General features: G+C 41.9%; 3 protein-coding genes across 4 annotated transcripts; all 3 read left to right on the top strand.

Annotated features, from left to right (window-relative positions):
- Positions 1–3,159: 3,159 nt before the first annotated feature.
- On the top strand, positions 3,160–10,616 carry ccdc28b (coiled-coil domain containing 28B). Of its 2 annotated transcripts, none has more exons than XM_036543089.1 (6): positions 3,160–3,258; positions 4,551–4,742; positions 5,886–6,055; positions 6,798–6,952; positions 7,864–7,886; positions 8,075–10,616. In XM_036543089.1, exons 2-6 carry the CDS (start codon positions 4,576–4,578, stop codon positions 8,127–8,129), a joined length of 570 nt encoding a protein of 189 aa, XP_036398982.1. In that variant the 5' UTR covers positions 3,160–3,258; positions 4,551–4,575; the 3' UTR covers positions 8,130–10,616. The 2 variants fall into 2 exon arrangements, with proteins under 2 accessions (XP_036398982.1, XP_036398981.1); XM_036543088.1 differs by having other exon boundaries at positions 4,551–4,811.
- Positions 10,617–13,608: 2,992 nt separating this feature from the next.
- On the top strand, positions 13,609–15,360 carry iqcc (IQ motif containing C). The gene is made up of 4 exons (XM_036542245.1): positions 13,609–13,770; positions 14,095–14,461; positions 15,052–15,173; positions 15,280–15,360. The coding sequence occupies exons 1-4, from the start codon at positions 13,609–13,611 to the stop codon at positions 15,358–15,360; spliced, it is 732 nt and encodes a 243-aa protein (XP_036398138.1).
- A 2,279-nt stretch (positions 15,361–17,639) lies between these two features.
- Positions 17,640–25,683, top strand: dcdc2b (doublecortin domain containing 2B). The gene is made up of 12 exons (XM_036542243.1): positions 17,640–17,941; positions 18,441–18,492; positions 20,963–21,033; positions 21,111–21,242; positions 21,598–21,744; positions 22,605–22,644; positions 23,287–23,352; positions 23,680–23,860; positions 24,311–24,420; positions 24,881–24,970; positions 25,499–25,595; positions 25,670–25,683. Exons 1-12 carry the CDS (start codon positions 17,667–17,669, stop codon positions 25,681–25,683), a joined length of 1,275 nt encoding a protein of 424 aa, XP_036398136.1. The 5' UTR covers positions 17,640–17,666.
- The last annotated feature ends 560 nt before the right edge of the window (positions 25,684–26,243 follow it).

The following is a 26,243-nucleotide window of genomic DNA, read 5'->3' as shown; positions in this document are numbered from 1 at the left end:
GACAAAGCAGTGTTGTTGATTTTCTTGGTATACCTGCAAGCACTTGTACTGAGAAATGAAGAGGATGCTTCATGTATTACTTTGCTGGTTAAAAAAAAGGTCATGCTTGTCTTCCGTCCTGGGTCATGAAATTTTGGAGGTGTTCATTTGCCAAGATTTTCCATTTTCAACAAAATAACCTGTCAGTGTTTTGGAGCTGGACTTTGTCCCATAGGGTCTTTTCCCTCTTGAGTTTACAGTGACATATTTTTGTCATATCAGTTGGAAAAAAAAATTTACTATATTTTGAACTGGACATTTCGTCTGAAGATTCTGTTCTGAACCTCTTGTTTTCTGTCTTTTGTAATTTATTGAGTTTTTTGTTTGTTTTCTCTTTTGGATGGCATGCTAATACCCATGTTACATTGACTGACACACTTGACTTGACAGGTGGCGTGAATGAGGGACAGCAAAATGACGTAAACACAAACAAAGCATGACACACAAACATGAACACGAAAACATCAAACATGTACAAAAACCAATACATATATTATGAAATTAAGTTTTGTTTGGGTTGCAAATACTGTAAAAGAAAAAAAGCTGAATAAAATAATGCAACCCTAAAAAATGTCGTGTGCGTTGTTTTCTGTCGCCCCCTGCTGTCGTGGAAGTTCTTGAGCATGCTCAATCCATGGGTGCTTTTCACTGCTTTGTTCACTCCATAACAGTCTCCGAGATTGGATGTGTAGCAAAATGCTGTAAAGCTAATTATTCACAGTATTTGTGACCTTGCATTTCATAGGACTTGAGTTAACAACCAAATGTTTTACAGAGAAACTCAATCTTAATTCTGCTGGTTAAAGGTCCATAGAGAAATATCAACCAGATTCAAACCCGTAGCTTTTATGATAACCCCGACTGCCCTGCTAGAGTCATTGTTTGAACTGAAAACATAACAGCTGACGTGATACACTGTAACTGTGTATTTGGCTACTGTGTTTCTTTCACCCTTCGCACGTCCTTGACTGTGAAGTTCTGGTTTGTAACAGGGGGTTCTGGTGTTGTCTGTGCAGCTGTGTCAGCTATGGATGTAGTTTTAGAACATGCCCCTTCAAGAATGTCCATAATGAGATGGCAAATTCGAACTTCCAGGTTCAACAACAGCAGAGAAACAGCTTTCAGTGTGAAGCATATCTTATTGTTAGGTACAATACCTATGATATAATTTTATAAGAGCATGCACATACATGTTACTCTGCAGAGGTAGTTTGTGTTTGTTGTCCTGTTTATTTGGGACGGGGATGGGGTGGGGCACCTTAAAGCTTGTGACTGCCATGAGGACCCACACCAAATAGAACATTTTTTTTTTCAAATAACCAAATAGAACATTTTTTTTCAAATAAATAGTGTAATGGCTTTTGAATTGAGTAGTACAGTTGTGTATGTGTGTGTGTGTGTGTGTGTGCGTGTGCGTGCGTGCGTGCGTGCGTGCGTTTGTGTATTAGTGTTCACATATCTGAATGATAACTTCTACTCAAAATGTCTAAGCATGTAAATAAATCAGCCTATACCATCTTGTCAAGGTGTCGCTGGACTGGTATGATCAACGTCACATGTTCAAATGCCTGGCCCTTTAGTAAAGGAATAGCCACGTATTTGAAAAAATAATCCAGGAAATAGAGTTGGAGATATTAATCAACATGTCTTGAGGAGATGGAGAAAACTAGTCCCACATGAATAGGTTTTAAATATATGACGTCATGTATTTTGCTCTCATTCAGTCGAAATGGTTTAAACATTTATAGAATGATTATCATGTGGGCTTCTCTCGGCAGAAATGTTTAATGAGATTGTATCCTCACAATGACACACTCAAGGAACTACTGTCTAATCACGGTCTCGGGAGCTTAGCTAAACAGATTTTGGAGGTTTTTTTCCAGCTTGATCCATCTGCTCTACTAAATGTCATATGAGTATCTTTATTGTAGTTTGTGAAGTTGATATAGGAACCTTGTAAGTTGTATGCTCAAATCTGTCACCACAAACGCAACAGTCTTTTTTTTTTATCATTTTCATAGTTTTGTAACGGACTTTATGTATTTACAAGAATTTTGTTCATTGTACTTTGGAGCCCTTCACCTATTTGTAAGTAAAAGTGTATATATTTATATTCGGTACATGTTTAGGTTAACTTTTTACTGTACAACATTTGACAATTATTCACTTCTCTATTTTTTTATTATTTGGTGCTTAGATACATATGTATTTCTGAGTTTTAGCCTTTTTCACAATATATCAACAATTGTGTATAAAAATTGATAAGACTGCATATGTTTTCAGTTATGATAGTCATGATGACAATTATTTACCTAAACTTATCTGTTGTATTGTAGTGAATGTTTGTGTGTCTGTACTGTCAGCCTAGTATTTGGTTTATCGTGCAAAACCCTGTAATAAGGACAACCAATTAGTTGTAATGACTTTAAAACAAGTCTGTATTACTAAATCAAGACGTACAAATGAACCAAAAAATTATATTTTTGGTTCAAATATTTATACAAATATTTTAATTCTCCATCGGTATACGTCTAAAAACGCATATATAACTAATATATTTTTTGTTGGCTACAATCTACACGAAGTATTCCGTGAAGTCCTCATTTGTTCTTTAAGATGAAAACAAGTACTGGAAACAGGCACTGTCTGAAACTAGAAACCGTCTCTGTTATAAATATCATGTTCTAAATGTATTCATTTTCTAAAACTTTCCTAAAAACGTGACATAATCGGTTTTTTGCAGAACTGGGCGTCCAAGGTATGTGATGCTATGTAGTGCCTTACACAAGTAACCATGATTTTATTTCATAAATTATCAATTTCATATTTTAAAGACGAAGAAGAATAGAGATGTTTTTCTTTCCTCTTTTTTTCTTCCCAGTTTTATGGCACCGTGTTGGCCAGTGTTTCGTGAAGTGCGCGAGTTCTCTCACGCGTCCGTGTCCGAATAAAAGTGCGGCTGCCCCTTTAAAAGCAAAGAAGACCTTCCCTTCGCAAGCCTTTCTGACGCCCCGCGTCGAGGGATTTATTTGTATCTATGGCCATTAAACAAGCGTTTGTTCGGTATAAGTGGAAGCTACGGATATTCTCATATCTGATCTCATCAAGTAAAACAAATCAAACGACGCATTCGGAAGTAAAAGTGACAGCAATAAATCGGCTAATATTGAAGCGGTGGCCAGCTTTATTATTTTGACGATTTGTGCATCAGTCTTCACGGTAAGGACTAAGCGGTTTTGTTTACTGGTGTTGCTTTGTGTCACATTGAGGTTTTCTTTATTTTGCAACATGTAAGAAAACCGAGAGGAATATACGTTTTGCATTTCGTCGCTATTTGTGCTCTTGCATCCTGAAGAGTTTTGCTGTTTTATCTACGGGTTTTTTGTTCATATTGTAAACGGTTGTTGTCCGGCAAGATAACAAGCGAGACGTTATATCCACCTCGGTGGAATTACCGTATCATGATTTTCAGGTGAAATTTTAGCATCATGGAATTTAATTATTCGCACTTAGCTAAGTAACTGGCTACATAGCAGCTCGTAAAATACAGCAATATTACGAGGTCCTAACTTGCTTAAACGTACATGAGTGAAATTCAACAATCTTATGAATGAGATATATTAAGTAAAGGGCCACCACTTGTATCGTTAATGAAAATATGTCGCCTTTGAACGTGTATCGTATATTCTCCTGTTTAACACTTTTGAGATTGACCCAGATTTCAATCATCCATTATGTCCCACATCTAAGAACCCGGTTATTCTTGAGGCTGTTGACCGCGTGGTGATTTGCCATTAAGAAGACATATTGCACTTTGATTTTATTTCATAATTATAAAACACTGTGGTAGTTTTCAAAATATGTAATCTACGAGCAACACTCAATTGTGAAATAATATCTACAAATCTTGACACATTTTACTTTCAGTACCATCATGATTGTCCCAGTTTAGGACACAGTCATCCTAAAATTATATCTCTCTTGTGGTTGTATGCGCACGTTTGGTGTAAATTAAGAACGATGTGAAAATTGGAAGAGGAGCCCGAGGTAGAGTAGATGCCCAATTATATTTTAAACACCAAAATCTTACCGGCATTTAAAATATGCATAAGAAAAACACACAAAAGATAAAAACATGAGAAACCTTAGAAATACAAGCCACACTCTCAACAGGAAGACAAAGCTGTGCTGGGGAGTGATATTTTATATGCTTGATGAAAGTGGAAGAACATTATTTGCATCAGGTGGACAGTCACTGCCAGAAGAACACTCATCCTGACAGTGTAATGGAGAACTTTTAGCTCCCACAGTAGCTCCTGAAAGCTCTTTGTGGTACCTTGGATGTGTAAGTGTGTTTGTTTATTTTTTACAGAAGTCGGGGTGGGGGGGTCTTGTGACGCACATGCACTTTCACTCTGTATTGCTTTTGTCTGTATTGCTCCTGCATCTTAATACCTGGGTCATCCTTTCTTCCACCCCCCCACCTTTCTGCCACCCTGTCGTCCATCCAGTGTGGACAGACCTACAGTTGGACACATGGAGGACAAGCGCAAGAAGAGGAGCCCCAAGGTGTCCCTCCCCCAACCCCCTCCTCCCCCCGTCAACCCTCGCAAGCTCTCCGTCCTCCCTGCCAGCAAGAGCGCCACCTTCTCCCTCAGCCTCCCCCAGCCACCTTCCCCGAAACCCAGGGGCAAGTTCAAGAGGTCAGTAGGAGCGGCTGGGCAGGCCAGAGACGTTCTCAGTGTAGCTGTTGTGCCGCCGAGGAACGCAAGGTTTGTAACAGTCACCATCAAGGAGATTGATCTAGGAATGTGATTGTGCCCAGCAGAGCCCACTGTTACAGTCTACCTTCCCCTTGCAGTATATTCACATCAACTCACCTGCATAACAGTGTGCAGGCGTACTCATTATGCAGGTCTTGCATATTATGAGCGAGTGGTGCCTGACACACCTAATGACCTGAAACTGCATGTCTCCTTTCAGTTGACTCAGTGAGTCCATGATGTAGAAAATCAGTGCCTGTAAATAAATCATAATGTGAAGAATTTATGTAACAATTTGGACAAAAAAAAGCTGAATACCTCCCACCCTGTGCATGACTGACTGTGATGTAGGGTTTATTTTCTTTTTTCGTCCTGTTTTTGTTAGGAGAACATTTTTCCCTGCCACACAGAATAAATGTTATCAGTATGTGTGCCAGCTCTCTTAGTAAAGATTATAGTTTTGTGTCATACCAGTCCCCAGAGGGCCACCACGGAATCGATGACGTTGTTCTGGTCATTCTTCATGGGTGGTTAGTCACCCTACTCTGGTTTGCTCTGAAGATTTCTGGCCTCTTAGAAATTGTTTTTGTGCTCACTGACACGAAGATCAAGGCTCGTTAGACCAGAAACATTATGCAACCTACTCGGGGCAAACATACCCTGAGCAGTGAGCCAAAATAAACTCAGTGGGTCAATCTGAGCGGAATCAGTGCTGAAATTACATAGTGTTTATAAGGCGTTACAGTGGAGTAATGCTATGACAGTGAATATGTCTGCCTTATGCTTCAAAGGTGAATGTGTCACCTTGGACAGTGCTATTATGATGTCACTGTTTTACTCAACCCATTAAGTGTTAGGTCACCGTGTAGCATGAGAAACTGTCCTGCACTGATGTCACTCACTCTCACCCAGTCTGACACATTCCTTCATTTATTATTTCGCTGTCTTTGTCTCACACTCTTTCTCTCTCTGTCTCTATTTCTGCATCACTTTCTTTGTCTTTATTTCTTTCTCTGTCACCCTCCTTCTGTCTCTTTCTCTCTCTGCTTCTGTTTCTCGCTCTCCGTTCTCCCTCTCTCACAGGCCTCACAAGGAGAAGCCTCGTGCTCCCCAGCCCGCTGGCCCTAGTAAGGTGGCTCAGTCGTCTCCTTTGCAACACTCCTTCCTCACCGACGTCTCCGACGTGCGAGAGATGGAGGGCGGCCTCCTCAACCTGCTCAACGACTTCCACTCCGGCAAGCTGCAGGCCTTTGGTATGGCAGAAGTGCATCATGGGATGGAGAGAGCATCCACTAACTGAACTTCCTCCCTCACATTTTCATTGATGGCTTATTGGCTGTCCAACATTAAATCAAAAAAGGAGCCACGGTTTATGATAATGTATCATTTTTTTAATTTGTCTACTTTACAGAGAAATGTTTTTTTCATTTAATTGGCAGTGCCTCCTTTTGTCAGCCATAACAAATTAAGCAGTAGGTGAAACATCATGTGACCAACAAAAGATCCTCAAACAAGCAATGAGCAAATCTCTCTGCTGTAAGAAGTGCCTGTTCTGTTGCTGCAGTTCTGTTCCGTTCTGCATCTCAGTGTGCCATAAGTGGGTGGATCACAGAACAATGCGATTAGTCATGTTCACTTCCTTTCATTTTCTCAAGCATTGCGTGATGTGTGGTCCATCTGGCCACCAACCTCTTCTGTGTTCCATGTTTATTGATAAGCAACATGAGAAGTGTTGCAGGACTGTGACACCTCTTTTCCCCTTTCAGGGATGGCGTGTGGTTGAATAAACTGAAGTGCTCTCTGTTAATTCACTTTAGAGATTAGATGAGATTAGATGCCGGGTGATTGGGCCAGCACCTCCATCGTGCACATGTGCACAGAACGCATCAGTGCACACCACTGCAACAGTCTGTGTTAGCGACTTCCTTCTTTCCTTTCTCCAAATGACGTTGTGTGTGTATAAGTGTGTCTGTGTGTGTGTGTTTTCCTCTCTAGGCAAGGTGTGCTCCTTTGAGCAGTTGGAGCATGTGCGTGAGATGCAGGAGAAATTGGCACGTTTGCACTTCAGTCTGGACAGCCACGTGGAGGAACTCTCCGAGGACCAGAGGAAGTCTGCCTCTGACCGCAGCCTGGAGCACCTGCTCTGCAATGTAAGATTAGCATCATCTCGCCCAGCCAGCCAGGAGTGCGGCCTGGGGGGTTCAGGTTCCCAGGGGGTTGGGCTTCGGAGCCCTTGATCTCTACATTTACAGCTCAGAAACTGCTACTAAGTATTTTTAGCAGCAGATACAAAAAAATCTGTTTTGCCACAGATAAGTGCATTGGCTGGGCAACTATGTAATGTGATGTTATCAAGAATGTATCAAAGCACTGTTCCTGCCTCCCGAGTGGCTGTTCGTTTCAGTCCTATTACTTTTAAGTATTTTTTTGGCATATGCCCCTGACCAGCTTTATCTACAGGGCATTAGTAGAGACAAGTGCAGGACAACAAGCAGAGTGCAAGTCCACCATAGAAAGGCGTATTTTACCGATCAGCAGTTTACAGTTAAGCTGTACAAATCGCCTCTAGTAACACAATCCAGATAAATCACTGATCAGTCCCACACTGCTCCTGATAAGCTCTTGAGATCAGTGTGATAGCCATGCATCACTGCGAGGGCCTCTCACTACTGTTACTAACCCTGGCTTCCAGCAGCCACTGCTGTGGAATGTTAGAGGGTGGTGTGAAAGAGGCCTTGTCTCCATAGAGACAAAAATGCCACGGATACCCCGTTGCTGTGGAAGCAGCAAAGGGACGCGGCTTCAAAACAGAAGGGGTTTGTGGTGAAGACATTAAATAGTGCCTTGTATGGTGTTGCATATTAATTGCATCTAGCAAATGTCAGAATGCAAAGTCCAAGTTTACTGTGTGTATTAATAATACTGGAGTCTGGTGTGTGAATTACTAATACTTGGGTCTGTTATAAATAGCATAGTCACTTTGGGTAAGGCTGATTAAGTATTGATGCGGAGTATTATATATTTTTGTAGCTAACATCTGGTTTGTCCACTTTCTTCACAGCTGGAAGAACTCAGCAGTTCCATGTATCCTTTTCCTGTAGTTCACATTGACAGAGCCTAATAAAGGGTCTGATAATTGGATCTCAGTGCTGTCATGTCTAACTCAAGGACCAATCACCTTGGCTGAGATCATTTTTCTCCCGGTCTCAACAGCTCCAGGTTTAGCTCTTGCCTCTGGCTCACTCGGTCTGATCCTTGATGGATGTTTCCAGACAGAAATTACACCTGGCTGAAAACCAAGACCTGCCCAAGACATCAGCTCCCTGACATAAAGAGCCTGGATGACCAGTACCTAACCTATTTAAGGAGAGGGTCCATGGAGGAAATGCGTCTTCTGTAGAGACATGAAGTAAAGTTTACCATGATGATGATTCAACTGCATGGGCAGTTAATAAAGCTAGTAAGACAGTAAATGGTATAAAGCTTGATCAAAAGCTCTTTTAAAGCACAAATTCATTCTACACAGGGTGAAATTTAACTATTAATCTCACAGCTTCTGTCTGGAACACCAGTGTTTGTTTTCCAGTACTCACACATTTGTTTATGGTATGTTTTAGTTAATTAAAATTTTAATTGAAATTCTGATGTGTATCCATCGTTTGCAGCAGTAGAGCAACAGTAGGTGTTTGAAGTCATCAGTCAATAGATGCTAGGACTGGTGGATGAAGCAGGTTTTTTCCCTGAGTGTGTGTGTGCGTGTGTGTTTCTGTGTGAGTGTAACATGCTGTTTTCTGTAGAAAAGTTAAGCCCGTTGTCATCCTGTTCTCTCATATGTCACCAGAAGTATGCAAGTTGGGAACAACATTTCATAGCTGGACCTTTTTCTTCAATAATCTTGCTAATCATAACGTCAGACCTTAGCACTGTTCAATCTTGCCACCACATTTTAAAGCCACACCATAAGCTAACTCAAGACCATCTCAGGACTGCTTTGGGTAGTTGTTTGGGCAGCTTTTTCTCAACATACTTCATAGCGGATCCAAAGTGCCAGGTTTGGGGATGAATCATGATCATTATTTCTGTGCTCTAGAACTTCACTGCCCCTAAACCCTTTAAAATGCAGTTTATGTTTAGGAGGGAGTTCCTGTTAATTTTTTTTAAATATATATCACAGTTCATGTGACCTCTGTGATGCATCTCAGTTCAGAGGGAGATCCTGTTGGTGTACGCACCCCTACGTTCTGTGGTCTCTGATATGTATTTTGGTTCAGATGAATATCCTGTTAGTATCTGGGTCCTGGTTTGTGGGACTTGTAGGGTGTGCAGTGGGGTGGATGAAGCTGAAGGTGAGGAATGGCCGGCAGCTCTCTTAGAGTATATTCTTCCAGTTACTGCAGAAAGCAGGTGCAGATGAAGTGATGGCTTCTCTCTTCCAGGCACTATTTAAGCTTGAGAGCTGTGGTGAGCTGTTATGGTGGCAGTGATACTGTTTTTAATGTGCACTGAATATGTGAAATTCAGTTAAAATGAAAAAGTACTTAGTGCATTTTAAGGGTGTGAAGATTGATAACCACTGGTGCTCTTTGGAAACAGGGGTAGAAGATTTCATAAAGAGAATAAGAGTTCCAAGGGGCTCATGTGGATTAAGAGGTGTTTATTTGCTTTGCGCTAGAACATTTGAATAATCACTGGTGACCAATGTTGACCACAGCTGTCTGTTTATGTTGTCTTTTTATTAAATTTATGGTTAATTCCTTAAATTAGGTGTGTCTTAGAAATACGTCTTTCCAAAAATAAACATAAATTGATTGAACGTGTATTGGTGATTTGTGAGGAAAAAACAACCCACAGGACTAGAAAAAAATTGACATTGGCTGGCTCATTAGATGTGGTTGCTTACTCCCTGTCTGTAGTGCATTAAATATTGATCTGCCTTGGCTATTTATGGGCAGGCATCAGAAAGGGCAACAGACGGCCCTGCCCCTGTGAGGAGAGCTTTTTTGCCAGCACAGAGCTTATGCATATGCACAACCAAGCTAACATGCTGTGATAAATATCATACAGTGTTGCTGTACTGAAGGCTTATAGTGCTTATGTTTTTTCCCCAGCAAGGGTAGATACGGAGCAGACAAATAACAATGGAGGCCATGACATTTGTTTATTTAAAAACAACAGGAACACAAAAGTAAAGGGCATATTTTATATAATTTCACCTCTTGTCCATCTTTGTATTTACACAGACTTTGTATTAGCAGTAAACTAAAATAGAGAAATCCTATTGTTACATTTAATTAAGTAACGCAGCTAGAAAGCTTGATAGGAATATAGCCAGAGATGGTGGAAGTTATAATTATCACCTGAGGCAGCTACCTTTCATCAATGAAATACATGTGACCCACTCATTTAGCTGGCCCAGATATTCCCTGCCCTTTGGCAGTATTGTTTGGCTGGAGTGCTTGCCAGGTAGATGCACCAATAGTATGTTACATTATCAAAAAGGAGAAGTCACCAAGCAGTGTGGTCTTTTATATGCGAAATTATCATGTTTAAAACGAGGCTAAACCAGTGAACGCCCTTAAAAGTCGACTTTTCCTTCATTGGTACATTAGAGATGCAGCATGACACAACACCTACCTCCAGTTTCCTTCTGCATGCCTAAACCTGAGAAAAAGTGACCTCTGCCTATTATGACTTCCTCTGCATCTCTGTAAAAGAAATTATAACCTTTGTACGAATATTTCAGATTATGCTATTAGGTACTACAAACTGTATTGCATTTAACTGTTTTGTATTTATTCTCATACAATAAAAGAAACTGACCTCTGTACGTTGCAGTATCTGACCTATTTTTACCCTAGAACTCATCAATGTGTGCGCACACACACACTTAATAATTGTAATTGATGTTTATGCTAAATCACAGTGACTGTATTGTAACCTCATAACCATTCTGTTCTTCCTTTGGCAGTATTTCTCCAGCTATCTAGAGATATAAAACAGTTGTTTCATGCTATGTTAATGTTAATTTTTTATTTCCTTTCGTGTAAGATCAGCCATAAACAATGTGTGCTCTGGGGCATAGACAGAATATGGGGTCAGAGAGGCACTACACTGATATTTTTACCATCTGAAAAACTCTGTGAAAACACAGTTTTGATGTTTTTATGGTTTAACACCTGTAAAAATCCCACATGAAGTTACAGGAGGTCGCCAGCTGGTTCTACATTATGCACATATTCCTCTCTGTCTAGATGTAAATCATTAACAGTTTTCCGGAAAATCCCATCTGCTAAATATCGCTAGAGACCATCATTCTTCCAATTCCAGTCAAATAGACCTTCTCACTAATAGCTGAGCTTATGGAGTTCCAGTGATGTTGACTTGGTATTAACAAGTGGTCATACTTTAAGTCTAAAGCTGTATAGTGCTGTATAGTCAACTTTTTTTATGAGGTCCTCGGTGAAATAGATTTTGAATGATTTATAAACTGAGGCCTAATAATGTGTTCAGGTGCTGTATCAGAGAAAGCAAAAACCCTGCTGTGTTCATTTGTTGGGTGGCTATGGAAAAATCTGTCAACACATTGTTGCCTTTTAAATGTAACCCTTTTATCTGAACAGTGGCATGCGGGTTGAACACACAAGGGACGCAATGCGTGGGGACGCAATGCACTGATGCAGCCAGAGACAATCTATTTTAGGAGCCACATTGAAGCAGCAAGTCGGTTGTGGTGCGTGCGCTGACTTGAAATGATCATAACCGTGTAACATGCTATGGGCCAATCAACATGGCAAAAAAAAATTAAATAAAATAACCAAAAGGACCCCTCTTGAACTTTGTGGGGGCAATTTTGCTCAACACCATTGGACCAGAATACAAGTAACTATAAAGGAAAAATAAATGCAGAAATAAAACATGTTAGAGAGATGTAATAACAATATGATCATTCCACAGTCAAATTAATGTTACATGCATTGTGGAGGCACAGGTCTCACACAATGTTGAGATTATAATAATTTATTTTATTATTTTCTTATAAAATCAAATATATATTACATTTCTTCAATAAACTGTTTTTTGCTGTCTTTATCCCTCCATTTAACCATTGCCCAGATCCATTTGAAACTATACAAATTAAACTGTGCTAACATGACGAATACATTTAATGGCGTAGTAGACCATGAAACTGTCGCCCAGCTTCAAACTGCCCGATGTCCTCGTTAACGAATCTCGTCATGATGCAGATCCCGCGCGTAGTCACTGATCGCTGTAATTTGTGGATCGACTCACCGTTCGGCACAGTGAAGACGAAGACCCTGTCACGTGATTATGAAATCTGCACAGTTTGAGCAGGAGGGCTTCATACGACCGGTGTCTCAAGCGGAAGTTTGGGGGGGTTTCTAAGGAAGTTACTGAAACAGGAAGCTTCCTGTGTGAACGGTTTGAAATGGAGAGGGAAGATTTGGAAAGAAGAATCACTCTGTTTCAGGTAAACTGATCACAAGCTATGTTTAAAATGGATTTAGTTTAGCAAACCTGTATTTCTGTGCTGACTAGCTGGCCATCTTGTTCGGATAATATCGCCTAAATTAGGTTTATCAAACTTGTTGGCTAACTTGTCTAGCATGATATTGTGTACATGCACAGGTCGCAGTTTCTGTTAGGGATGTTGATGACCAGTCAGAAAGAGGGTCATTAGCCGATTAAGAGTCAGTTAAATAGCAAGTGAAATCAACTGCGAGCCACTGCTTGATAACTAGACTACATGTTCTGCCAGTGCTTCCTGGCTATCGAATTCGCTAATATTGTAGCTAACGTCAACAGAAGTATATTATTATATTAACAATGTGTAGCCAGATGTATTAGCTATACTGCGCATAGATAGCGTTGTTCGGATTTTGTGTTTTCCTCCTTGGTTGTAGATTCCAACAGCTGCACTTGATTACTTGTTGTTTTGATGCGATGGATATGAATGTCTGTCAAATGATATAGATGCACAACTAGCTGACTGCGTCCCTGCAGACATGCTCGTGTGGGCATTCTATAGGGAGTTTGAGTTAACCCACGTTGGGCGAGACCTGACCATTGGACCTATTCAGGCAAAACAGCGAGGATAGGAGTGCATGGCCCCAGTCAGGCCAACCCACATAGGACCAGCACTTCAATGATCACAGTAAAACCACAATGTGCCCATTTAGGCAAGGGTTCTGGGCCATGAAAAGTGTCATCTGTATTGAAAGCCAAAGTACTGACACAGTCAGTCAAAATATCCACTAAAGAAAACATGACATTTTATTTTAAAGGGAGTATACATTATTTGCCTTTTTGGGTGAGGATGAAACATCAGAGAAATCATGAAACATGTATCAGAAATAAGAACATTTGCTATTTTTTTAAAATTATCTTTCATTTTATCCTTTGGTTTAACAGGAGGAAATACTGCATTCCTGAGAGATTCCTGCAGGTTAGCTAGCTGGCTGGATGAATCCTGCATCTCTAGCTAACTAGCTCTGTCCTTTACTGCTTTTTTCTTGTTTCAGTTTACAGTCTTGAAACATCTTCCCAACATCACCACCAAATACAAATAACTAGCAAAGCTTGAAACTGCAGAAGAATCCATTACATAAGTCAGAAAAAAATGATAAATTAAGCAAGTCACTGACAAGCTAAGAAAACAGTGAGACAACATAAATCTATAACTTTTACAACATATTTTTGTGTGCTGGGTTTTTTTTCTGTGATGTTGATCATTTAAATAGAAATCACAAATGCTGTATCTCTGTAATGTTTTATGTGTACATATTTTATGTTTTCACTGTTACAGGCAAAAGCACGCGGATTCTTGATTAGGAAAGTGTTCAGTGGCCTGAGTGCTGAATATGAAGAGATAGTGCGAGAGATCGAGGGGGAACTTAGTCATCTGGAATGGAGGGGGTCCATAATACCAAAACCTTATTTCATTGAAAATGTAAGTATCCTATTTGTAATCTGTCACATTTTCCTAAAGCAGTCATCACAGTTTTATGTGACAATTAAAATAAATAACAACTTTCACACATAGATAAGTGAATACAAAATAATACATTTCAATACACTGAAAAAAAATGTAGGGTTTTAAGAGAACTGACACCCAAAATGACTCAGACCCACTCCATCGTATTAAATGGCGACTTTTACAAGTAATGCTAAGTAGCAGCTGTTAATTGTTGTAAAAACTATTCCAAGAAGAAAGAAAATTCCACAAGTTTCTGTTAATCACCAGACCAATTGTAAATGCTTGATATGCTTGCAGGCCATTTTACGACAAAAAGCTGCTAGCACTACCACAGGGGAGTCAGGAAAGCCATGCAGTGCAGCCAGTTCAAATAAACAGACAGAAGAACCAAGGGAGGAAGCGTCCGCTGAGAGTCAGGTGCCAGAGAAGGACAACAGCCAGCCTGTCTGTTCCCACCACATCGCCACTGTAGAGGACGATGCGTCCTCCAGGCCAGCAGAGGGCCATAACGAAACAGCACTGCAAACCAGTGGTCCTGGACCTAGCCCTGAGGCACACAGCAAAGATGAACCATTGGAAGGAGGGGCATCGCTGAGCCTGACCGATGAAACGTCCGTCTGGGACAGCATGACCATCGAAGGGGGCGGCAGCTTTCTCCAGAAAGGTACTCTTTTTGAAAACTTTTGCTTAAACTGTAGCAGTTGGTATAGTTTGACCTTTTGTGCTGGGACTTCAGATTTCAAGTCCCGCTTGATTTGAATGGATCTGAATCCCTGGTAAGATACTAATGCCGTACCCTTTTAAAAAGTACTCGATATTTTAAGTACTTCCTCTACTGTCTACAGTAAAAGTAGTTGTATCAGTTGGTTATGGAAAGGTTGAATGCATTGTAAGTTGTCCCACGTATGTAAGAAATAATAAAAAAATATGCGTATCTTAATATGGTATCTTAATATATAAAGAGAATACAATATATTGGTTGGATATAAAAGTGAACCATAAAAGATAAGCTGACATGAATATGGGCACTGAATATTGGAATATGTCTAATTTGAAACACATTCAGACTACATCTTTTTTGGGGATGAAAATGAGGAATAACACCTTGGTCATGGCTAAAGCTAAAAATAGAATTATGAGACTCAAACCTTCAGATCTCAAGCCTGCTCTCCAGTTCAAACGCCCCCCCCCCCCCCCCAAAAAAAAATGACATGTAATATGTTCCTTGTGGTCTGCTGTGTATCCCTGCCTCAGGACCCCGGAATCGCTCCCTGGTTCAGGAACTCCCCAGGAACCAGGAGGACCTGAGACTGCACCGGAAAAACCTGGCCATGGAACTGCTGTGGCTGCAACAAGCCATTGCTAGCCGGAAGAAGGTAAGACTCCCCACCAGCTAGCAAGGTCGGAGCTGAAAGACCAGGGATAGGACATAGTGGTAATGAGCAGGTCTCGCAATCTACAGGTTGCCAGTTCAATTCCCAGGTGGGGCGCTGCTGTAGTGCCCTTGAGTTTAACTTGCACTACTCCATCCTGGCCCCAGAGGGCATTCTGCAAGTTCTCTAGCAGAACCAGAACTGGAAAGCAGGTTAAATGGATTTGTAAAATCCATAGAGTTGAGTGAGCTGAGATCAGCCAAGACACTACTGCTTTGGGCTTGGAACTGAGACCTGGAACTGTGGACCACGTGTATAATTATTTCATCTTGCTACTGAATGTTTCCATATACAACATTCCTGAGATGGAACTTCTAATGCCTGATTATGTGAGCATAGGTTCATAGCTTCTGTATTTGAACTCATCTAGTTTTTGAATGCATGGGGATGGCACAAGATACAAGAAGAATGAACCGACTGCTTTGAAATATATTGCATTTACAGCATGGCTCTCCATCTGCTCTACATATAGGAACACTTTTAGACAATTCATTTACTCCTATTTACCACACAAGTGAAAGTATACAGTTATGTGTGAGCGAAGGCATTTTGCTAACAAAGAAAATGATGGATTGAAAGTCATGAAAATCAGAAGAGAACAAGTCTTCCTGACATTGCTTTTATTTGACACATCCTTCATTTTGTTGCACCCATGTGGACCTATATGTCTGAAACACTGGACAGAAATGAAAAGACAGATTGACTTGATTCCATTATATGCCTTCATTGCAGTATCTGTTGCTGAAACAGAGGCTGGGACTTGCAGAACAGTAGAGGCTGTGGTCAACATCGAAGCTTTGAACTGGCCGACTAGAGCCAAATGCAGGACTGGAAGTGCATTTTTTGGGCTGATAGGCATGCACTACTTCCTTTGTCACAGTAAATAGGCAAGTATTAAGGCTGCAATCTGCTTGTTCACTAAGGTTCGTACATTTATCCGGAGAGAACCTGGAAACCGAAGAGTAAACCTAAAGTGGTCTTAGTTAAGTTTCACCTTACCCATAGTTAAATCAAAGGGTGAAGGGGTGAAATCAGCGCCGGCCTTCGTGCAGAATGGAAAATGCGGATACAGACAAGGAGTGCACCCAGGTCTGACAAGGTCTGGACTGAATTGCTAAAGACACACCATCTGACAACCCTTCTTACTTCATCACACTGAATTTTTTTTTTTTACTATGTAAAATTGAGAAGTATCTTAAACTGTAAAGTGCTTGAGTCATGAGACTGTGTATTTTGTGTTTATGTAAAAAAGGACAGTTATTAAATTATTTTTGCACAAAAAACAACTTTCACGTGTGTTCTGACTTGTTTTGAAATCCCAGGTCAATAGACCCCATTGTTCCCACTGATGTGAACACCGTGTTAATGCTCTTGCACCGTCTCAGAAGTCTTGCATACCTGTTGATTATTGTGAGTTATCTGAAGCCCAGTACCTGCTTTAGTGAGATGGAGGTGAGTTTGAATCTCTGATCTTCAAGGAACCAAATTGAGTATGAATGTGAAAATACTGCAGCTTGCTCATGTGGCAAATTTATTAAGTAACCTGCTCATTCAGTTGCCTCATGATAGACTCGTGTACATCCCGTCTCCCCAGGTTACATCAGTAGTTTCTGAATTGCCCCTGTGAAGTGAAGATTACATTTAAAATTGCAGTCCCCGTTAGTGTATCCCTGCCTCCGTTATCTAAGGAACTCATTGCGTGGCAGGTCCCACTCTATATGCTGCTGAGTCCCCAGGATGAATTACTGCTGATAATTCACACACTGTTTGACATGGAGGGTTAATGACAGTTGTATTACTTGAGGCTAGCAAGTTGTGTTAGTTCAAAGCCTGTCTGAAACATGTTCACACTCACGCTTCTTGCCCGGTAATTCACCTCCCCTACTGGTGGGGGGTGGTGGGCCTTTGAATTTGGTTTCCTTGCTGCTGATTACTTTCATTATTCTTCTCATGTGGCAGTACACTGCTGCCATTGAGCACTGGAATGGGGGCCACGATGTGATTTACGAAGGCCTGTTGCCACACAGTTAAGAAAGCGGGAGAGGGGCGTCGAGCTTATCTTATTGACTCAGCTTTGAGCGCTTTCTCTCACTCTTTTTTTTTTCCTCTCCTCCCTCCCTCTCTCCTTCCTTTGTTGTTGCTGTTGGTGGCTCGGTCCCGCACAGCCAGTCAATGCTGTCCCTGCTGCCATGGCAACCAGGAAATACTCATACCCAACGCAGTCACTGAGAGCAGGCATGTAAGAGAGAGGGAACAGGGGTGCTCACCGAACAGCTGGCAACCAGGACTTGGCCACATCTTTCCTCCCCTTTCACTCTGAAACACTTTCTCTTCTTTTATTGGGACATTGGTTTCCTGACCTCTAAGTGTAGAAGTTTTTTTTTTTCTTCTATTCGGGGGGAGGTGACACAGTGGTGATAGGTCAGGGGCAGAGGAATGGCCACTCACGGGATGGCGCTGCCCCCGGTGAAGAGTGTGGTGGTGTACCGCAACGGGGACCCTTTCTTCCCTGGCAGGAGGTTCGTAGTGAACCACAGGCAGGTCGCGAACCTCGAATCTTTCCTCAATGACGTCACTCAGAACATCCAGGCGGCGGCGGCTGTGCGGACCCTCTACACGCCCCGCGAGGGCCACCGGGTCCACGAGCTGCAGGACCTGCGCAGCGGAGCGCAGTATGTGGCCGCTGGGTTCGAGAAATTCAAGAAACTCGAGTGAGTATTGCAAAGGGTCTATACCAGAGTGGTCTGCCACAGGTTTCTCATATTTATGCCTTTAAACCCTTGATTGAAGGCTTTATTGAAATGGTATTGCAGAGCTGTGTTCAATTTGTGTAGGACTCATTCATGGTTTATATATTGGTGTTTAAAATATAGATGTGTGTAGCATTCTGAAATGAGTCCAGTGACTTACAAGGGCTTTTCCTATGACAAGTCCTGTTCCACTTGTAGGATGAATGCAGATTGCATGGAATTGTGCATCAAGTATTTAGATTATTTGTTTTCAAGTATGTGTTTTGTGCTCAAGAGTTCAAAGCTGTTGGATTACAGTTTAAATGTAATTTAAAGATGAAATCTACAGTCTTACAGAATGTGGGACTAGTGAGGCTCAATTACATTGATCTTTCCCTCTCTGCAGCCAATTTAGAAAGTAGAGATTACATCTGCTCTTGTTATTTCTAATTGTTTCCGTTTTCCATTTTTAAATTTACAGCTATTTGAACACAGGACTGAAACCAGTTGTTAACCGCAGTGACAAAGCACAGGTAGGTATTTATGTGGCCTGGAATGCAGTTTATTACTTATTAATCCAAGTCTGGTCACTGATTGTGGAAATGAACAGGATGCCTGAATGCTCTTTGTATGACCAAAGTTCTAGCTTTCAGATCTGATATGTATGCAGTCAGTTTCTTTACTAAGCACTGAAAGAATTTTAAAACCATAGTCCTGTGTCCCAAGTCAAGGAACAATATCTTCTGACTCTTTGGCTGACAAATACTTAGTCCATCTTTAATTAGAAGGGTTGGCAAGCATTTGAAATGGCTTTTGGATGAAGATGTAGACGTATATGTGAGAACAGAAAGCCTGAGTGCTTGCAGTTTTATAGTCAGCTTCAGTCACTTAAAAATGGTTTGTTCTGAAGTGGTAAGGTCCATGGGCTCACCCTTTTACAGCAGCTAGCTGATGTTACTAATTTAAATGGTGTTTGGATGTGCTATGGGTCGATGTGAAGTGGGGGAGAGCTGTAAATTCTCAGAGAGAGAGACAATATTGCTGTGAAGATGTTCCCCTGCCAATTTTTCCCCTGCCAGACTTAGGTTTTATTAGACTGTGGACTCTAAGGAAACATCACCTCTTGACCACTAAATGGCTTTGAGGGAAGCCCCGAATGGAGCTGTCAAACACTTGTGTTACGCTCAGTAAACACGCACACACAAAAGCCACGTCAGGTCCCGATCGATAAAACTGATTGATCATCATACCTCCACAGGGTTTCACATAAAAGTAATGGTGTACGGTCCAGCTATATATCAGTTCATACTCCAAATTCAAAGTTACATTCACATGATAAAAACATGGGACAGTGTTATCTCTTATACGAGGTGAAATGACTGCCTTCTCTTTCTGTATAGTTATATCAATCCACAGGTCATGTGGAGGTCAGACACATGGTTTATGGACCAGTCCTTTTATGATGTCACACACAGGAATGGTCTCAAGCACTTCCTGTCCCAAACACCCCAAATGGATGGTTTGCATCTGTACTCATCATGTTGGTTCTCAGTATTTGGTTGGTTCTCAGTATTTTCCTCAAATATTGAATCTGATCAGATCACAGATATCATTCTTTTGAATGGTAGGATTTTAAATGTTTACCTTTCAGGTAACTCTACCATTGCATGCATGGCCAGTGTGACAACTGTTATGCTATGAGAGTAGTGGCAGCAGTTCTGGCCCTAGCATTCAGTTTCAGGCTGTTACTGGACAATGCTGCTCTTTCTTATATCCATAGTAACCATTTGGGACAGCCCGCAGGGTTTAAACTCCAATCACAATGTCTGCTCACACCCGGGGGCGGAGCACAGCAGGAGCTGCTGAGAGCTCCGGGGGGAAGCCCACCCCATTGTCTGGTGATTATGAGTTTAATTTCAGGCAAGACGTTTGGACTGAGATCACAGGAAGCCCCCGGAGAGCTCGAGTATCAGGTGCACATGAGTCATCATCACTCATTGTAACAGGCTCAGCCCAGTGAGATGGAGCACCCATGGAGATTTCTGTCAAGGGTGACAGCTATTGTCCCCTTGCCCCTAGTTTTCGTTGGTCAGTCCTTGCATGTGGACTGAAGCTCAGGCCAAAGCCTGTACTCAGGTGGACATCTCCACAGTCCCACAGGATGACCTCACCCACAGCACTCTGCCTCTAGGTCCAGAAACTTGAACACTGTTGCCATTCTGCAAAGCTCACTGCTACTGTAGTGCTGTGAAAAGAGAGTGATGAAATTTGCTCTCGATGGTTTAGCGTCTAAATTCTGTCCTTTAAAATAAACAGCTCTGTCATTAGAATTGCAGAGATCCACCCACCAGCAGATACGTCTAGTTATTATTTTTGGCATGTAGGTTCCCTAAAATAATAATTTACTCCTACGCGGTAGTGCTTGTTAGCGTTTCAGATTACGGGCATTTCTTGAATTAGTGTGAGTTGAAGGTAGGCATGACACTGACTGCTGTTTGTGTGTATGGTATCTGAGAAGAGCTGCAGTGCCACATCTCCTTCCATAGTATTGTGGGGAAATTCCTCTCACCAGACAAGACAGCACAGCATGCAGAGGAGATGTACATTGACAGCCATGTTGCCTGTTGCCGCGGGTTGCCCTGAAGCAGTGCGCTATGGGACGTGGCATGAGCGGGCTATTCTTCACAGAGAACAAAGCCAGGGCCAGCCTGGTAATTACTCCAGCTCTGAGCGTGCCCAGACAGGCCCGCCTGCTCCATGCCTACCATTGATGTCAACACTGTTGCATAGTTCAGCTTCATAAAGTCACTTTGTTTTCGTTTATGAAAAGACACTGAGCCCGGGAAATTGATTACAAGAAACTGTGTACTAAAGCAGCTCATGTACACAGTAGATTTTCCATCTTTGATTCTTTGATAAGGTACTGTGTGCCAGTGGCAGGTGGAAACTTTTCTTCGCATCCATAGCATCTGCCTGTATAACATCTTCCTGTGTCTCCTCCAGGCGAGGCCAGTATACAGGCCAAATGTGTCAGCAAAATGGAGGAAGGCCATACATCTACCCTGTATCATACAGTAAGTGATCTAAGTGATACATACACAAATACACACAAACGCATTGGTCCACATGTGCTCTATGTGTCTCTGTGCAGCGTGTTCCGAAACGGAGACCTCCTGTGTCCCCCGCTTCGGTTCATCATTCCCAGGAGCATACTGCAGGACTTGGAGCAGATTCTCAGCATGGTGTCGGAGAAGGCCAGCCTTCGCACCGGGGCTGTCCGCAGGTCAGGGGACTTGCTGTGCAGAGCGACCTGCACAGGTCATACTGTCAGCACATTCTTAGAACTGTCCAGCAGAGGACGCTGTTAAGCAAATAAGGATTTCGTAACTTCTCACTCATGTCTAAATTGCCAACACAACAGGTTAAAGCTGATAATATCCAATTAGGAGCTGAAGGATGTCACCTGGTGTCACCACAGACCGGTGTTCATGTTGTGGCTGTGTATCTTTAGAAAAAATTCAGCTCAAACAAGCACTGTCCTAATCTTTCTGAGAGTGGATGTGGAGAATGGGTGAATTAGTCAGGGGTCATCTATCCCTTTCATCAACCTTTGACCTCCTTACCTATTGAACTCCCAGGCTGTGTACGCTGGAGGGTGGAGCAGTAGCTTCAGGGGAAGAGCTGGAGAGTGGCCAGTACTACGTTGCTGTGGGAACGGAACGGTTCAAGAAGCTTCCGTATGTGGAGCTGCTGGTCCCTAAAGCCCCAGCTGGTCACAACCTAAGGTATGTCACGGAGTTCAAAGGGACCGTGCAGAATGCAAATGAACATTACTCAGACCCCAATTTCCCCCATTCCCTGAGGTTTCATAGTCTAGCAGAAGAGCCTTATTCTTTTAGGGTGCACTGTTGAGTAAAAAATGAACTTAGCCCTGCAAAGTTACAATTTCAGCTTGTAAAAATTTTGGAAATCGTTTGTCCCACAAATAATCATGTAGAATGCAATATTTTCAATTTACTATGAAATCCTGGTAAGGAGAAGCAGGAAATATATATCTGCATACTTCATGACTTGTGGAAAAATCAATCAAATGTAATTATATAGCACTCTTATCAATAGAAGGTAGTGCTGCACTACAGAAAAATAAAATATAATGAGGAAAAATGTGGCGGAAAAAGTTAAATGATATGAAGACAGTTCCAAACATAAAATAAAAATAATAGAAATAAAACACAGATACAACTGGAAAAAGTAAGACGTAAGCTAAGTTTGAGTTAGAGGTAGACAAATAAGGTAGACAAAGAAAGGGTGAAATACCATAAACAAAAACAAAAAGGAAAAAAAATACATAATGAAGAAGACATCTGAAGCTAGGCCTTACAAGCAAATCCAGCTTGGCACATGGTAGAGCTTTGAGATGCTCTACACAGAAACATGACAGATGCACTAGATGCAATTAAACTGATGAATACTATCATGTGTAACACTATGTACAGAAGGAAATAATCAAACAGGACCAACACAATCAGACTGAAGTGCTCATTATCATTAGAGACTCCATCTTTATATCTGTGCCTGTTCGAGTTGTTGGAATACTAATGCATTGTGCTTCTCTTGGTTTATAATTCTGTTGTCTGTTTTATAGGAACCAATATGGAAACAGAAGGCTACCAAAGAGAAATGAGGTAGGCCATTTTGTAGGTGCACCCCCATGCAATAGCATGCTGCCATTTTCCCTAGAGCTGGTATGTGAACACAGGTTTAAGGTAGACAATGGTTTTTCACATTGTGTGACATCTAGATCCTCAACTCAAAGACTGATTTGATCTTGAACACTGACTGCACGTACTCATGGCTACATGAAGTGTCCTGGAACCCTTGAAACAACAGTCAAGCAATTATCAGTCTTTAAACTACCATCAGTTATGATTCCATTTCAGTCCTGTCAACTACCTCTTGTGGCTACCGTGTAAAAATGCAAGCGTTTTGAGCCCATCTGATGTCCTTTGTTTAGAAGCAAAGACTGAAGCTTATATGAGCAATGACAGACGGGCTAAAAGAGTCTCAATAATGAAAGATATGCAGATAAGTGCAGTGTCCTCAAACAGACTTTGCTCTCAGCTGAGAACTGTCTCATTGTGGAACTGTACACATCCTGTCCCTGTACTGTCGCTATACTTACTGTATGCACTTTTGTAAGTCACTTTGGATATAAGCGTCTGCTAAATAAATAAATGTAAAATGTAAATGTAAGTGCAGATAATCCTAGTGACTAAAGCAGTTAATTAGTCAGGATGGTGGTGATGTCATTTCCTGTGCTCTGTCAGACCAGAAAGCCAGTAAGCGTTCCACAGGACCGATATAGCGACTCTGCACTGCTGGGTTCCCCAGAGGTAGGGCTATTTCCTGTCTGTGTCTTACATCAGCTTAAGATGATTTTTAGCTGCTCTAGCACCGCCCTGCTGGTGTGCACAAACACAGGCGAGCTAAGAAAATAAAATCTTGAGTAAACGTGTGTGTGTGTGTGCGTGTGCATGCCTAGCTCCTAGGATGTCCTGCTATGCAAGCACTTGTCAACAATAGAAAGAATTACATTCTGGATGTGTAAATCAGTGTTGAGGGTCAGTTACAAAATCAGGTTGCCCCCAAATTGTGGCAATTTGTGTTAAAAGTGGGAAAACAACCCTCCTTCAGTTCCTTTCCCGTTCTGGTAAATGCAGTCGGATGGTCGGAGGGTAAAATCCACAGGGGATGAGGCAGGAGGCGCAGCTCCCACCCATGGGATACATACAAAACAGGGGAGGCTCCCAAAAGAGGAGGAATCCCTCTTCTATGCCAAACCAGTGAAAGTCCGCAAGAATGGGGCTGGAGCAAGACCTGCAAGGCCACTGAGGGGAGACAGTGAGTGATCCTGACACTCTCACACACACACACACGCGCACATGTGCGCACGCACACACACACACACACACCCTCACACTCACTCACTCACACACACACGCACACGCACACAAAATCCTCCTGCACACACCTCTTACACTAACCTACCGCACATACAGTGGACAGTGTACTGTTGGCTGTGTTTAAGAGTAACATTATCCTGAGTTTATTTTAGTGAGTTGGTGAATGTAATAATACCCATGTTGGGAAATGGTATAGTGTTTTTTATCTATATAACAGTGGCCTGAATTTTGTAGTCTATTTACTGGTTATAGTAGGTTTAACATGTAGCAGCACTCTTGTATTCAGCATTGGTCAATGGTCTGTTTGTTCAGTGTCTAAAGGCAACCTGATTACTTTTTTTGCAGTGTGTTTGGTGTGTAACAGTGCTTTGTCTTCCCTGTGATGCAGCACACCCCAGTGTGTTTAAAGGAGACCGCAGGAAGCGGAGGGAGGAAGTACAGGGAGCCGAGGAGGTGGCTGAGGATGAAAACACTGCAGTGGAACTTCCTGTTGATCAGGTACTCAGTATCGGTGCTCCTCTCCTGTCTGTAACTTTTTTCCTCTTCCTTCCTCCTCTCTTTCTTGCTTTTCCATGCTCCCTTTTCATTATTCTTTCCTCATCTATACAGCTTTCCCCCTTTTCTCCTCCTCCTGTCTCTTTTCAGGTTTTGCTGTTCATGTCTGATTTCCTTTCCCTGCGTCCTCTCTCCTACCCACTGTGTGATGAACCATGTTGCATGATGGGAAAACAAAAAATATATCAGGCAAAAAAATTTCACACAGGATTAGTGCACATTTTGCCCGGGGCACAAAAGCTTAATGCACACTGCATACATGCACTTCATACACGCATAACAGGACTGCCTACGTTCTGTAGGAGCCCAAAAGGAGGCAGGCAAAGTCCACAATACGTTGATTCCAAGGATGAGGGCCTGACGGTTCTTTGAAACTAGCTTGTGTTTTATTGTGTTGATGCAGAGAGTGGCAGAAACTGTGGAAGATGAAGAATTTGATGGAAGAAATCACCTTGAAACACCTGGAGGCAACACTGACATGGCACATACAAGAGTAAGACCGCAAGGAAAAGGACTGGGCACAAAGCTCCTCATCATACATGAAACCGTGTGCGGGTTTTGAAGACAAGTTATCATCTACTAAGACACTACTTAAAAGTAACATACAGTGACAGTCAAAAGTTTAGACACACCTGATTAAGATAATGGGAAACATATATTCAAAGATATTTTGATCTAAAGACTTATGCTTTAAATGCTTGAAATTTCTTTCTTAGACAAATATAAGTAGTGAAGTTGATGCCTATGTATGAATGCCTTTCCAAAAAAAATTATTTGAAAAAATATTTTTGGCTACATTGAAGAATCTAAAATATAAGAGTTTTGATTTTAGTATCATTTTTGGTCACTGCATAATTCCATTTCATAGTTTTGATGACCTTAATATTATTCTAAAATGTAAAAAACAGTTAAAGTAAAGAAAATCTCTTCTATGAGTAGATGTGTCCAAACTTTTGACTGGTACTTTAGTTGGCTAGTTGGTTTACTGTTTGACTGAATAACTAATTCTGATTGACTGCAGGGGAACCCATATCAGGAACCTGAAGTTGGATACATAGCAAATGGAAGAGCTTCTGCCAGCAGCAGAGAGAATGACGATGGAGCCAATACTGCAGCCGGTGCTGAAAGGCAGGAGGTACAAAAAAGAAACGCTCTGAGTGCAATAAAAGAATGGACTCGGTCACATCTGCAGTGCTGCTGTGCTGAATCAAGTTTCAGCTACTCTCATCTTTCCTCTTTGCTTTAGGAGCCCAGTGCTCATGGCTCCAGACCTGGGTCATCAAGAATGGGCAGCCTGCAGGATCCCAAAGAGGATCATGCCAACAGAACACATGTGACATCTTCCCAGGAACAAGAGGTGGCAACACTCAGTTCAGAGCATTAATAGCCACTACCTCCAAAACCCCCATTCAGGTCCTTGCTAATGTGCTTGTGCCCTCTTTATCTGGCGTCCCTTACAGGAGCCAAGGCCTGCTGAATCCAGGGGAGGGTCCATAACGTACCGCACTCCCCAGGACTCCCTTGAGGTGGAAAAGACTCGCCCAGCGAGCCACATGTCCACCAATGAACTGGCAGCATAAGCAGGAGCAAGGGTAGAGATCCTTAAACGGGAACAGTGGCAGCAGTCATTTGTAACAGCTCTGTTTCACGTGAACCAGGAACCCAGGAACACACAATCACTCCCGCAGGAAGACCCAGACCCAATCAGATCCCAAATGTTACATTTTTTTGCTTGGCAGACACTGGTATTCAGACCATTCATGTGT

Source organism: Megalops cyprinoides, chromosome 12, assembly GCF_013368585.1.
Source record: "Megalops cyprinoides isolate fMegCyp1 chromosome 12, fMegCyp1.pri, whole genome shotgun sequence".
Taxonomy (NCBI): domain Eukaryota; kingdom Metazoa; phylum Chordata; class Actinopteri; order Elopiformes; family Megalopidae; genus Megalops; species Megalops cyprinoides.
Note: the sequence above shows the minus strand (reverse complement) of the source record. Positions and strands in the feature narration are given on the sequence as shown.

What these genes read in the sequence shown, in the direction of transcription:
- ccdc28b (XM_036543088.1), top strand. Translation starts at nt 4,576, where the DNA reads ATGGAGGACAAGCGCAAGAAGAGGAGCCCCAAGGTGTCCCTCCCCCAA. An exon ending in GTGCCGCCGAGGAACGCAAG is followed by an intron (nt 4,812 to 5,885) that starts GTTTGTAACAGT and finishes CCTCTCTCACAG; the next exon opens with GCCTCACAAGGAGAAGCCTC. An exon ending in GAAGAACTCAGCAGTTCCAT is followed by an intron (nt 7,887 to 8,074) that starts GTATCCTTTTCC and finishes GGATGTTTCCAG; the next exon opens with ACAGAAATTACACCTGGCTG.
- iqcc (XM_036542245.1), top strand. Translation starts at nt 13,609, where the DNA reads ATGTTTTCACTGTTACAGGCAAAAGCACGCGGATTCTTGATTAGGAAA. An exon ending in AACCTTATTTCATTGAAAAT is followed by an intron (nt 13,771 to 14,094) that starts GTAAGTATCCTA and finishes ATATGCTTGCAG; the next exon opens with GCCATTTTACGACAAAAAGC. An exon ending in CCATTGCTAGCCGGAAGAAG is followed by an intron (nt 15,174 to 15,279) that starts GTAAGACTCCCC and finishes TTCAATTCCCAG; the next exon opens with GTGGGGCGCTGCTGTAGTGC.
- dcdc2b (XM_036542243.1), top strand. Translation starts at nt 17,667, where the DNA reads ATGGCCACTCACGGGATGGCGCTGCCCCCGGTGAAGAGTGTGGTGGTG. An exon ending in CCAGCTGGTCACAACCTAAG is followed by an intron (nt 21,745 to 22,604) that starts GTATGTCACGGA and finishes TCTGTTTTATAG; the next exon opens with GAACCAATATGGAAACAGAA. An exon ending in AAGGCCACTGAGGGGAGACA is followed by an intron (nt 23,861 to 24,310) that starts GTGAGTGATCCT and finishes CCTGTGATGCAG; the next exon opens with CACACCCCAGTGTGTTTAAA.